A 14,469-nucleotide genomic window follows, 5' to 3' on the forward strand; every position below is an offset into this window, starting at 1 on the left:
ATAAATTCAACTAACTATTAATATCATTTTTCAAAATCAACTAAATTTTATATTTAATTCATTTAAATTTCATTTTTTTCCCAACTCCACTCAATCTCATTATCTCAATTTTATTTCTGATTATAGAAGGACAACATTAAAGTTATCTTTTTCACTTGTACGCACTACATTCCTAATATAAAAGGTTTTTGACTGCCGCATATCAGCCCCCTTAGAGTCTTCATATGATACCATGGTTAGGTAGAACAACAATATATCAAATCTAGAAAACAAATCTAAAGTCCTTCCCGAATAAAAGATCCTCAACGAATGATGCTACACACGTTGACCGATCAATATTGTTAGGTCGAAGGTCGTTACCGGCCGGTCCGGTGCATGATTACCTGACAGTTTAACTAGCCGAGTTCCCATCTACTCCATGTGACCAAGCCGCTAGCAGTCAAGCATTTTCCGTTTGTCATCTTATATAATATGCAATTGCTACCTACTCACATTGTTCTCTGGTTTCGTTAAACCTTCCGCATTTTCAGCGTTGTTCAGTTGAATTTGAATTCCTCTGATTCTAATCGATCCGATTGTTCCTCGGATCGGTTTATATTTTTCTCGGGTTTAAGACAATCTGTATTCTTTTGTATCATTTGGTGCTGCATCGGGACGACAGTGCTTAAATTTTGTCTGCAAGAAGTATTTTTGTTTTGGGTTTTGGATTTGAAGTGTAAGAATGGGATTCGAAAAGATCAAGGTCGCGAATCCCATCGTCGAGATGGACGGTGAGTATTAGATTGAATCATTTCAGTGTTCGTGGTGGGAGATGTAATTTTAGATGCGAAATATGTTTTTGTTTTTTGTTTTTTTTGACTGGAATTTGATTTACTATAGTCTTAGTTTGGATTAGTAATTTTGTTTGGTTTGTTAGACATTTCATGGTTTTTGATCAGTTTATTGATTTGCTGTGTTGAGATCTTCTGTTTTTATTCTTACAGGTGATGAGATGACTAGGGTTATCTGGACAATGATTAAGGAAAAGGTAAGTTCTTAATTTATTTTATTTTTTGCTGATTTTGTATGTACCGATTTTAGAGTTTAATCGGATTAGGCTCTGTTCTACTACACGTTTCTCTGTTTATTGGCTGTACAAGTATTCCGTTGTATATACAGGGTGAACTCGCTTATTTTGAATTTAGACTATCTATAGTTGTCAAACGTCAATACATGCGTGGGTGCTATTATTTTTAACCTTGTTTTAATTCAACTTCAAAATATAGTTTTCACCTCGTTTTTGGGCTTGTAAATCCGCTAGTTTTGCAGTCTAAGCTATTTCAAGTTTTTCTCTTTCAATTTATTCTTCTGTATATTGTTGTACCTTTGACGGGGCAATAGATGGGTAGGCTCTCTTATTTCCTTTATCTTGTTCTTATTGAATTCTCAAATTTTTTCACCTGGGTTTTGGGTTTTAAATATGTCGATTCTGTAATGTGAATTGTATTAGCTTGCTCTTATTTTGCTCTTTCAATTTATCCCTCTATTGGGCTGCGAGGGGTTCTTATATTGTCCTGATCTGTGTGCTTTTCAGCTTATTTTTCCATTTCTAGAGCTGGATATCAAGTATTTTGATCTGGGTCTTCCACACCGTGATGCCACAGATGACAAGGTTACAGTTGAAAGTGCAGAAGCTACACTGAAGTAAGCTCACTTTCGATTGAATATTTCAAAATATCTTTGGACTTATATTTTTTGTATCACTGGGTATTTGGGTATTTGGATTTAAGGGACACTACGCAAACTTGTGATCATTCAGTGTGAAGAAGAATGTGCATTCAACATTACTTATGTTACTAGGAATCAGGATAATGCAGTATTGTTTGGTGACCTCTTGGCTTATTGGGCCCTGTTGTACTATTGGCTTTATCCGTTGTTTATTTTCTACAAAGCTTTGTGAATTTTGTTATGCATAAAGCTTTTGTTGATTCAGACCCTTACTGTAATTTACTGTTAAAAAACTTGTCAATGGCATTGTGGTTCGGGATGAATTGGCTTATTGGGTCCTGTTGTACAATTGGCTTAAATTGATTAATATTTTCTGCTGTAAGGCTTTGCAAATCTTGTTATGTAAATACTAAAAGGCAATTTTGTTCATTTAGACCTTTGCTGCAACTCATTGTTTAAACTTATAATAGTTTTCTTCTGTAACAATGGGCTAAAATGAAGGAAAATTGTGCATTATATCAGCCAACATGATTTTCTTACAATGTTCATTTATCTTCAGTCTGGCTTGACAAACTGGTTATGCCCCTAGTTTACTTTAGATTATACATGCACTTTTACGTTATTGAGTATATTTGCAAGATTCTTTTAGAGATGCATTCTAGAAGCAGTTTGAAACTTGAGACATTGTAGATGTATAGAGGAACTATTTGGTTGACTAAGATTGGTCAGTCATTTTTATGGCCTGTGTGGCAGGATGGTATCTCCAGATCAATTCTAGCAGATAGGCATAAGTATGAGGACAGTGTTTTAGATTCGGTGTCATCTAAAAATAAGTAATGGAAGTAGTTTATGAAATGTTTATATGTTTTGGAAAACTCACTCTCAAAGTTGTGAAACAGGAAAATAAGTTTAACGTATCGATATTTAATATATCATAATTACCAAAAATCTAGAAAATTTCTGAAAGCCATAAAAGCTCATGAAAATTGAAGTATACTAGTACAAATGGCACAACTATTCAATAATTAAATTCAGCTGAGTACAGAAATAATTTTTTTTCTAGATCTATTAGGGCTCAAAAAATGATTGCATCACCTTCAAGACTCAAATCTATCACAGCCTACCTGCCTGGGCCATAGAATGTAAAAGGATCAAAATAATTAGGTCAACATTTTGATACTTAGTCTCGTTTGTGGAAGAGCTAGCTAGGACCGTAGAAACTATATAAGATACTTTACCTGTTTCAAGCCTTCAGGATTCATTCCCAGTCCTATTAATTACACATCTCCCTAGGAAACATTTTATTTGTGGATTTGTATTAATTTATCTCATCTCTTTTCATTCGTAAGTCAGGGTATTTAATCTTTATTCAATGTTCCTTTTGCAGATACAATGTAGCTATAAAATGTGCGACTATCACACCAGGTCTGTAGCTTTAAGTTTCTTACCATTAATTCTGAGATGAATTTTTTAAAGTCTACCCTTCCAGTGTTTAGTTCATCTTAATCTTTCTTTCTAAAGCATCTATATAATTTTACAGACGAAGCTAGGGTCAAGGAGTTCGGACTGAAGGCTATGTGGAAGAGTCCTAATGGGACTATTCGTAACATTTTGAACGGTAAGAACTTATTTGATTCCGAAGTTCTGTTTTCATATGAAAACAATATATATCTATCGAATTAATATTGTAGTAGAGGCAAATCCTGAAGGACATGTATTGTCTTGTAGGTACTGTGTTCAGGGAACCCATTTTATGTAAGAATGTTCCTCGGCTTGTTCCAGGTAAAAACTTAGTGGGGGCTTGAAGGGAGCCTTAGTTTTTTCTCATAATTTACAACATATCAATAAATTTTGCATTTCTTATGTCTTCTGCCGGCAGGGTGGACTAAACCTATATGCATTGGAAGACATGCTTTTGGTGACCAATATAAAGCAACCGATGCAGTGATTAAGGGCCCTGGCAAACTCAAAATGGTTTTTGGTATGATTAAATGATTTCAGCTGTAAATTTTGTTTGTTGTTTTTTGAACTCTTCTTCTAAGGATACTTATATTTTGAATCATTTCCATATGAACAATGTCTGGCAACTGGTGAACACATTGATTGTTAAATCTAGTCTTTTAGCTTTGCAAATATCAGTGTGCTTTCACTGTCAGAGATTGGAAAACATTTATGTTTTATTTCATTAGTTTTCTTTGTAGCATGCAATTATGATTTTTGTCAACTGATGCAGTTCCAGAGAAAGGAGGTGAAACTACCGAGTTGGAGGTGTATAACTTCACAGGAGAGGGAGGAGTATCATTAGCTATGTACAATACTGATGAGGTATGGACACCTCTCTTTTATAACAAATATGTCTTTCGATTCTAATTGAGTAAATCATTAAGTATTCTTTTCTGAGATATTTATTTCTGTGCAGTCTATTCGTTCATTTGCTGATGCATCAATGGCAACAGCTTATGAGAAGAAATGGCCACTTTACTTAAGTACTAAAAACACAATTTTGAAAAAATATGATGGAAGGTATGTTTTCTACTCAATACGAGGATTGGTGACCTTATTTTTACATTTTTCCTAACACTCCTTACTTTTTATGATATCATACTTCACGAGTCTCTAGATAAAGGACCTTAATATATCCTCGAAGATTCTTCTTATACGTGACTTAAATTTGACAGGTTTAAAGATATCTTCCAGGAGGTATATGAGGCCAGTTGGAAAGCTAAATATGAAGCAGCAGGAATCTGGTTAGTTTTGTACCTCGGCATAGTAATATGAAGATTGCAATGTTGATCATTTTGATTCTGTCAGGCATGCGATAACTTCTTACACATGATTAATCCATGAATAGGTACGAGCATAGGCTTATTGATGACATGGTAGCCTATGCTTTGAAGAGTGATGGTGGCTATGTTTGGGCATGTAAAAATTATGATGGTGATGTGCAGAGTGATTTCCTGGCACAGGGTTAGTAGAGCAAAATACTTAATTTTCATAGAATCTTGCTTTGAACTGGTCATGAGATCTAACTTTACATGTATATTTTCTTTTCTTACGGAAAGAAACAGGATTGGTTTTAGTTTTTTTTGAAGCAAGCCTAACTGGATTTTCTGTTTTCAGGATTTGGATCTCTTGGTCTGATGACATCTGTCCTGGTAAGATTGTAATCTACTTCACTAATAAATATTTATCTGGTTTGATTCCCTATTTTTTTTGGTGTACATGTCTTTTCTAACATATAAATACCTCTTAAACATGGGATTATTTAGTAGGCCTTCTGTGTTATTTGTCTGCAAACATGCATACGTTCATTTTGTTCTATACCCTTGCTCTTTATTCATACTTCAAAGTTGGTTTAGATTTGGTGCATGAGCTGTATGCTCTAACGAATATTTCACTGAGTTAAGTTCAATCTTCATATTCTGCATTTAGGGGTATTGCTTATCATTGTTCGTAGCACTCATTTGCCAGCATGCTTGTGTGCATGTACACAACTTGACAGCTTTTCATGAACATTATGCATTGACACATTTATCCATTCATGTAACTGCATGCATCCAAATGTCTGGCACACGTGTGCATGAATTTGTGTATATTTGTAGCTGTGAAGAGCTCATTTTTCAAACCTGAGACTTTTAGAGGTTTTTATTGTTGTGATTGAATATAAACATGCACAAATGGCATAGCTTAATTTGGGCTAATGATTGCTGTATTCTAATTTCAATTGGACCTGTTCTGGGTTGTTAGCCAAGATCCAAGTTCCTATGTATATGAGTTTATTTTGTCTCATATTCTGGTTCATCAGTAAAATTTGGAGGCAGTTTGAATTCTTCTGTTTTCACAAGTCTAATTGCATTACGAATTTGTTGAAGGTTCCTAAATATAATGTCTAGATATAGAATATTGTCAGTTGTTTGCAACCGTTAACCCTGTGGGGCTTGTACAATAATTTGAAACTAGTAAATCTATTCTTTACAAATTGCTTCATTCCTGATTTTAGTTCTTTCACAGGTTTGCCCTGATGGAAAGACCATTGAGGCTGAAGCGGCTCATGGTACAGTAACTCGGCATTTCCGTGTTCATCAAAAGGGAGGTGAAACTAGCACAAACAGTATAGCTTCTATCTTTGCATGGACACGTGGGCTTGAACACAGGTAACATCTCCAGGTTCATAAATTCAATGATTGATGTGTGATCCACATTCTAGATATGTGAGATCCACATTCTAGATATGGCTTTCACTACATCTACATAATATAGTGTAGTCACTAGCTTCTATCACATAAGACAGGCTGTCCTAAGAATGCTCTAGATTTTCATGTCTGGTATCTTTGCTGTGTTTGATTACTGTTATTGCTTTTATGGCAGGGCAAAACTAGATGAAAATCCAAAACTACTCGAATTTTCAGAGAAGCTAGAAGCTGCCTGTGTAGGAACTGTTGAGACAGGGAAAATGACAAAGGACCTGGCACTTCTCATTCATGGATCTAAGTAGGCCTCCGTTTCATGTTTTATGATTTTCAATTGTAAAAATTCTAGTCATTTGAAAATTAATATTTTGTTGGAAATATTCAATGCAGGCTCTCAAGGGATAAATACCTCAGTACTGAAGAATTTATTGATGCTGTTGCAGAGGACCTGAAAGAAAGACTTTCTGCTAAACCAAAGTTGTAACTCTTCTGCTCTTTTGGTAGATTTTGCCTAAAATCTGAACAATATTCATGAAACCTTAGAAATCTAAGAGAACTCAGGGTCTGTTTGTGGCGACATGTTTTTATTCACAAAAAAAAATATTCTCAAGCAGAAAGGAGAAATAAATTACCAGTAACAAGCTGGGATCTACTTTAGTAGTGATTCAGAATTTATTACCTAATTATCCTAGTTCTTTAAAGGCATAGTAAATCTGGATAAGAGAATCGGAATTATGTTTGAATTGCAGTTATTAACTTATTGGATTTTGAACTTACCTTTAACTGATGCATTAATGAGGAAATTTTAAAGCTGGCTCCAAGAAACCAAATGTATTTAGAAGTAAAAATTTTTTTGGTGGGATTTGACCCTTACGTGTTTTAAGTCTTCTGAACATGAAATAAAGCACATCTTTGTTGAGTTCTTCAGTTACTGAACACATACATGGTTACTATTTATTGGTATATTATCAAAAAATACTTTTTATGTGCAACTTCTAACTGGCATGTCCACCTACCCTGCAGGAGTGCTTAAGGCTTTGAACTGCGTGGCGATTTTGAGTCTACAAGAGTTGTTTGGAGGACTAGGAATATTTTTCACTCACATGCTAGGGCAACTATGTAATAAAGCCCCGTAGACAATGTCAATGTTATGTTTCTTGTCACATTTAAAAGGCAAACAGTGTCCTATGTGCTTCCAATTTTTCAAATTTCTTACTCTTGCAATTGTGATTGTCTATTATGCTTTTTCAAGGGATGCCATCCTCTTATATAGTCAGCTATAATCGTGGTAAAATTGGTAGACAGTAGTCTCAGGAGTGGTTATATTAGGCTACAAGTAGAACACTGAGATTGATCTAATTTGACTTAAAGCACAGTCCTAGCTTTAAAATCTATAGGTGCAGTCAAGTCACACTTTACATCATCCAGTACAGAAAATGAAACACCAATGTTGGCATTAATCCCTCTAATAAGGAGCAACAACTAGTTAATGTTTGGTTCCTTGGAAAGTAGTCGTTAGCTATGTTGGTTTGTTTAATGTTAGAACTTTCTATGTTTCTTTTACCTTTTAAAATGTATTATGAATGTCATTGACTGATCAACTATGTTTTGTTTATAATAATAAACAAAAATGTTTTCAATTAGAATTTACGGTGCATTTTATTTAGTCCGCTGTCTAAAACAGTCATTCATTAGTACAATCCATTGTTGTTTAGGTTCAAATGCAGGTGGCTGCTTTTTGATTTGTTTTCATACTATCATGCAACGTGATACACTTTCAATTGGATGAAGTTATATCGTTTATTTTCTGTTGAAGTTTCATTTTATTTTTTACTGCATACCACAAACAAGAAATTCTGAGAGCTTCTGAAGGAAAATTGGATGGGAGGCTGCAATCAAAAGCAATCTATAAACAGTGAAAGAGAAAAATTCCTTAGGTAGCCTGAGTTGAGTTCTTTAGTGTCTCTAATTAGTAGCTATCAGTATGATGGATATTGTTCATTGCATATGGTAAATGCTGCGCATGATCCTTGCTTGGAGTGTCCTATGGTAAAATGTCTGCATGATTACCAAGGATACATTCATCTTCCTCCTGACATGCCTTTTCTACATCATTATCAAGGATTATACCCTTCCATCTCTTTACATGCCCGTTCCTTGATCTTAGCCTTTATTACGTGCTCACCAATAGCTGTCAAATCGTTTGCGTTCTCGTGCTTCCACAATGACAGACTGTTGTTTTTCCTGGTCAAATAAGACACCCTTAAGTGCTATGCTAGCTGGTTATCATGCCATTCACATCTCTGGAAAGAACAGATGGAAGCCACGCTATAACTACTGTCACATCGCCAAAAGTTGTGACTATATATAAATAAAATCATTTTGTCCAATCGGTATCCAGCAGATATATTTATTTAAGTATGGTGGGAAACTTTGGAATAGGTTATGGGCATCATCTATGCATAATGGTGATACAATAGAAGTTTGGTGGAGTTATTGATCTTGGTTGATAGTATGGATTTAATAAAGAGTTTGATTGGCGTGAGGAAGGGTGTCAGAAAGGAGATTGGATCTGTTTCCTTCAGAATCCTCAAGGAGGGAAGTGTTCAATGTTGCATGGGTATGTAGATGGTGCCTCCTGCAAGTAGTGGAGTGCCCGTGGCCTCATCAGACAACATTTGACACAATCAAGGGTGTTTTGTTCGGTGTAAAAGTGGCCTCTCCTCCTACATACTGCAACTATCTCAATTTTTTTGACACGAGGTAAAAGTGATCTATGTGCTGGTGGAGTATCTAGGTGAATGTCGAAGCATCATCTCCTTGCACCCTATGACTACTGCTTTAGTGCTCTTTTGTGGCTTGACATTTACTCCATCCCTCGATCCACATCATAGTGAGCTTGACCAATTGCTTTGTGGTGGATGACAATGCAAGGGCTAATACTATGCACCACTTGGGCTTTCATGCCTTTGAGAAAAGCTAGAGGCACTTGTGTATTGAGGGTGTTGTACTTTTGACACAAGCAAGGGTGTTTTGCTGGGTGCATCTTTAAGTGGTTGTATACATCCTTAAAGGGGTGCTTTTGCATAAAAGTGGCCTCTTCTCCCACATACCACAACTATCTCAATTTGTTGATAGAAGAGATGAAAGGGATATGTGGTGCTGGAGTATAGGTGAATGTCGAAGCGTTATCTCCTTGCACCCAATGACTATTGCTTTAGTGTTCTTATGTGGGTTGACATAGATGCCCTTCATTCTTCCATCCCCACCATAGTGAACTTGACCAATTGCTTTGTGGTGGATAACGCTAGGGCTAATACTATGCACCACTTAGGCCTTCATGACTTTGAGAAAAGCTAGAGACGTGTATTGAGGGTATGATATTAGTTCACCCCTTCCTTGGTGAGGAAAATATGATTCTTGAATGAGGCCTTGAATCACAAGCCATGGCTAAGTTTAGGGGATGGTCTATGGAAGTTGTTGCCTAAGGGGAAGATAAAGACCACCCTTTCTGTAACTAGATTGTTACAAGTCCTCTCACTCTCTTCACTTGTTTATACACAATTGCTGGTTGTGATTGTGGGCAAGGATCTTTCGAAGAATAGGGCTTTGTTATTATGCAAGGGCAAGCAAAGAGATAAAATTTATGTTTGTTTAGGAGAAAGTGCATGTGTTTCATCTTGCACATCCCCATGGGTTGTTGTAGAAGGCCTTACTCCTTGATCTTGTTATGGTCATGTCTAAGGTTTCTTTTGGTTAATGTAGAGGACAAGCTTTGTGTGATTTGAAAAAAAATTGTATATAGAATTGCATCTACTTGCTTGGATATTCCTAAGATCCTTGGCATTTTGTGCTACAATGTCATATGGTAACTCGAAGATTTCTTCTTGTAGATAGTGGTGCATTTGTTTCTCTTTCTTGATTGTGGCTCTTGAGATGAGTGGGTAATCTTACAATTTATACATTTTGTCATCCACATCATTGTAATAAATAAAATAGATCATATGGTTATCTTTTAATGATTTTTCACTTTCTTCTTGAAACTCCAACACAATCTATAGTCCACTGTAAACTTGAGTTGTTTGAGAGGGATACCATTTAGGGAGTTATGACAATAAGGTTGTGACTTAGTCTTATCTTTTTTGGTTAATTTAGCAATAAGATAGAACCATAACTTCAACATCATTAAGTGTTATACTCTTAATACCATTAGAAACTATGGGATTATGGTGGTAGTTTAGTACATGTTCTAAAGATTTGTATTTTTGGGGTAATGATGTTTAGCATCAATACAATAGTCTTATAATTTGTGTAGGGTAGTTGAAATATATTTCATTCCTGATAATATTTTATCCTAATCATGAAATCTATTTGATTGGGTTATCCTTGTATATGAATTTTGAAGTGGCTTCTCATTAGTATATTATAATGGTTTAGGACCACAAAAACCAATACGTTGTGATATTTAAGATTGTCAAATTGTGTGGCTATATGTCATGATGTTTTGAACCGAAATGGAACTCTATGCTAGCAATAGTATGGTTTAACTCCTTTTGATTATAAGGAGTTACAGATCATTACCTTCATATGAATGAATACTAATATTGGATGGTCATTTGTTGATGGGTTAGGTATAATTGTTATAGCAAATTGTTGTGAGAAGTATTATTTTAATGTTGATTGCAACATATGAGATCTATTCCTTGTTGTGTATTCATTGTTATGGATGCTAAGAATCATTATATCTAGTTGTATGGTTAGTATTTTTCTATGAACCATTTTTAGATCAATTGTTGTGGGTGGATCAATGTTTTAGTTTATCATCGTTAAAGGTTTTTGGCTTGGATTGAAGTTCTCAAAGGGTTTTGAGTTACAAGTTTCAAGCGTCGTTGAAGTCTTGGGCTTGATATGTACTAAAACCATGCCAATTCCTAGTAAAAGGGAAGCAAGGAATGTTGGTTATTGAATGAGCTACATAAATAGACCTAAGAATTTGCGTTTTCTATTCCATTCAAATCATGCCATTTTTGCACGAGTATGAGCTAATCTTTAAGGTTAAATCATTTCATTTTTTGAGAGGCAAAAGTGAAAGGTAATGTACATTCTTACCTTAAGATTTACATGGAATAAGGTGGCATAAGTTTTTAGCTTAAATCCATATCTGCAAAGATCTTATATAATGAACTAGGAACAAGATCTACTTAATACAAGCTTTGACTTGTAGTTGTATAATAATCTATGTGATGATGACTTCCTTTAGTAACACTAGGATCACATAGTATTGAACATATTTTAATGTTTAAGTTGGTACTTTTGGTAATTCACTATGGATATGCAGTAAAGGCTTTATATGATTGTATGTTGATTATTGACCTCCTAAGTATAAGATCCTTGATATATTAACTATCATGTGAGTTGAGGGGAGGAGACTATAGTTGTGTTATGATTGTATACTAAATGTAAGACAACTATCATTTAATTTGATGATGTTGTTGAGATTAAGTCAAGAGATACATAACTTGTAACCATATTATATAGCATCTCTTGATATCTTAATGTTGACCATTAAAATCACATTTAGTTAAAGTGGCAAATGCAAATATTATCTAGTTAGTGAATTATTGGGTTGTACCATAAGGTAGATGAAATTAGAATGTTAAGAATATTATTAAATGTATACTTTCATATGGTGATCTATTAGATATAGTATATACCTTGGGTATTGTTCATGCTTAAAGCAAGTTTATAATTATCGTTGTAAGTCTTTCAAACTTTCCAATGGTTTTTATATGGCCTTGTTGATGTAGGTTGCATTTGGATTAAGAAGAAAGTCATAATATAATCTAATTATAATATTTAATGTCCTTAAATTATATTATAGTAGGAAATCACATGGAGCCATATTGGAGCTTTGCATAATTGTTGCTTAGAGATAATATTTTATCATTGTTGCCTTATGATTCGATATAATTGACTAAATAATACATTGATTTTGTTGTGTATAATTTTTTAGTATGGATTGACTTTGATAAAGTATTATCTCTATTTGACTTCCATGAGGAAGGTTACTTGTGGTTATAAATTCCTAGGTATAGGAATCTATGTATTTGATTATTGAGAAATTAAGGTGAAGAGAACTATATGCGACTTTGTCCTTGTTTGGGAGAACTATATGTGATAAAGTCCTTGGGCAAAGGATGCCCTTGAGACCCAAATTAGAAGGGGAGGTGTTAGGGAATTGCTTCCAAGTTTGGAGTTGTTCCTAAACTTGCTCAAGCCTTCCTCTTTAGTATGTTTTGACTTGAGTCTGAAATTTGCACAAACTTACCCTTCCAATTGATATGTTCTTTATAATATCTAGTTGAGGCAATTAAGAACAAATTGTCATCATCAAACTTATCTTTTCTAACTTTTATTGTGTTTGGATTTCCAAATACCTCAATCTTGGATGAACTTTTAGAGTCAATATCATCATTGACCTATCTCTAATTTGAATATGTGAAAAGGCAAGGTACAAAATGACCAATAATCCATTGAGGTATGGTTTTAAACCATAAAGTCTTCTTAGGTATACCCATAATAAATAGTTATAGTCACAATAACATCTTGACAATGATAGCCCCACTTTCCTTCCTTTAGGTACTTTTCTTTGGAATTATGAGCAAGTGAATGAAGTTGATGGTTTTGAGATTTCTCACTTTATGAGGATGTATCTATTTATGTATGTGTTGGGTTGGAATTCAATTAGAGATGGCTTAACATGTATAGGTTAATGAATCCCTCTGAGTGGTTTGTAATTAGTTTGACTAGTCTAAGTTGTAAATTCTTAACACATGTTAGATTAGTATTATTGTACCTTCTAAATGTTTTTGTTTAGATAAGTAGGAAAACAAGGATCTCAACCCTTTAAAAAACCGCCATAAGGAAAAACAAAACAAACCCAACTTGGCTAGAAACAACTGACAAATAGACTAAACAAAAACACTACCAACAAAGGATAAAATTGGACCCTCAGGGTCCCACTTAGATAATACTTAATAGCCACCTAAATTTGTCCATACTTGATCGCAATTGAATTTACCCCTTCGTAGTCAATTAAATACACATTCATTATTTAATTTATTTCATCCTTTATCTTTTTCTCACCTTTAATCAAACAAATTTACATTTATTTACATAAGCTTAACCTTCACCTTTATCCCTTACCTTTAATTAGATAAATTTATATTTATTTAATTAATATCTAACTCTATCTTTCAAATTGTCCAATTAAATCAATTGATTAATAGCCACTTAATTAATTAATTAATTTAGTCTAATTAACCTACATTGCCATTTTTTCTAATTTTTAATTCCACTTCACCTTGAATCCTTGTCCATTTAATCATAGCCAATGAATCCATCTACATAGATCAAGATCTAAACTTGCCATCACATGATAAGTGTCCTCGCTCCCTCATACTCACACATGTGTAAGCATGCAAAAGTCACCTCATAGCCACCCTACCTCTAAAACATGTCATAAGGTAGCCATCCTACCTTTCTCACTTGTTTGTTTCATGAGCCTCTCCATGTGTGTGCTCACATGTGTGAGCACATCTAGCTCTTACACCTACAACACATGTTATTCTCATGCCTCCACCTTGTGACACTTGTGATAAGGTTAAGCCCTCAATATATGCCCTCACTCTCATTCAATCCTAGCCATCTATTATTCATTGTATCTTGACCCTTGATTTTTGTTATAAAAAACCTGTAAATTGAGGCCTTTGCTCTCATTTTGATCATCTACTTTCTTTATATACTTATGCTGCCATTTCTTCTATTAATCCTCATCCTAACATCATGTTGTTGGTCTAAGCAACCACATTCTACCCAACTAAAAAATCAAAAGGAGAATATCAGGTGGATAAGGATGCCTCTACCTGAACTTAATCAAGAAGATGAAAAGGTTAAAAACAAGGCAAATGATTTAATTTGTTTTATCTTATCTTTTGAGTCTTTTACCATGTTTATCATCTTCAATACCATACTTATGTTGAATTGGCTTCTCACCCACACTTGATCATGAGTTTGGTATATAGAGTTAGGAAGAACTTTCTTTCTCCTAATAACAATTTGAGAGATATTATCCTCTAGGTCCTTAAAACAAGTGAAAGCATTAGGGGAGAGGGTGTGTTCGCCCTTAGAGAACCCAACAACGTGTGAAGGAGCAATAGAGTGATAAGATGAAAGGTGACTTTCCACAACATAAGTAACATGAAGTTGGTCCAAAGTTGTAAAGCAAATTGTGATATTACGATAGGAGGATCTCTAATAGGTTTCAAAAGAGAAAAAAGTGAAGGGCATGTCAAAGCCGCACTAGAAGCTAAATAATCATACTCTTGAGAGGACTTGTCATCCTAAGGGGAGCCATCTCTTGAGGAATCAGGGGTGTGAATATTCAAGTGATCTTCATTATTATTTTTTCATGAAGTAGTTGTACCCTTACATTGAGAGAGAGGACAATTTGTAGCTAGATGATTGATGGAAAAGTATCATTTATGTAATGCCTCGCTAGGAACCCTAAAGG

General features: G+C 34.6%; 1 protein-coding gene across 2 annotated transcripts; it reads left to right on the forward strand.

Annotated features, from left to right (window-relative positions):
- Nucleotides 1–482: 482 nt before the first annotated feature.
- On the forward strand, nucleotides 483–7,173 carry LOC131055206 (isocitrate dehydrogenase [NADP]). 2 transcript variants are annotated; one of them, XM_057989806.2, is made up of 16 exons: nucleotides 483–770; nucleotides 984–1,027; nucleotides 1,574–1,683; nucleotides 3,095–3,132; nucleotides 3,248–3,325; nucleotides 3,436–3,489; nucleotides 3,587–3,688; nucleotides 3,941–4,032; nucleotides 4,127–4,230; nucleotides 4,386–4,454; nucleotides 4,559–4,674; nucleotides 4,828–4,862; nucleotides 5,719–5,861; nucleotides 6,076–6,198; nucleotides 6,288–6,397; nucleotides 6,921–7,173. In XM_057989806.2, the coding sequence occupies exons 1-15, from the start codon at nucleotides 722–724 to the stop codon at nucleotides 6,379–6,381; spliced, it is 1,251 nt and encodes a 416-aa protein (XP_057845789.1). In that variant the 5' UTR covers nucleotides 483–721; the 3' UTR covers nucleotides 6,382–6,397; nucleotides 6,921–7,173. The 2 variants fall into 2 exon arrangements, with proteins under 2 accessions (XP_057845789.1, XP_057845788.1); XM_057989805.2 differs by having other exon boundaries at nucleotides 484–770; nucleotides 6,288–6,374.
- The last annotated feature ends 7,296 nt before the right edge of the window (nucleotides 7,174–14,469 follow it).

The sequence above is a fragment of the Cryptomeria japonica genome, chromosome 3 (genome assembly GCF_030272615.1).
Source record: "Cryptomeria japonica chromosome 3, Sugi_1.0, whole genome shotgun sequence".
NCBI classification, from domain to species: domain Eukaryota; kingdom Viridiplantae; phylum Streptophyta; class Pinopsida; order Cupressales; family Cupressaceae; genus Cryptomeria; species Cryptomeria japonica.

Excerpts from the sequence above, each read along its gene's own strand:
- LOC131055206 (XM_057989805.2), top strand. The coding sequence starts at position 722 with ATGGGATTCGAAAAGATCAAGGTCGCGAATCCCATCGTCGAGATGGAC. Across the intron at positions 771-983 it reads TCCCATCGTCGAGATGGACG|GTGATGAGATGACTAGGGTT; the intron begins GTGAGTATTAGA and ends TTATTCTTACAG. Across the intron at positions 1,684-3,094 it reads AGTGCAGAAGCTACACTGAA|ATACAATGTAGCTATAAAAT; the intron begins GTAAGCTCACTT and ends TTCCTTTTGCAG.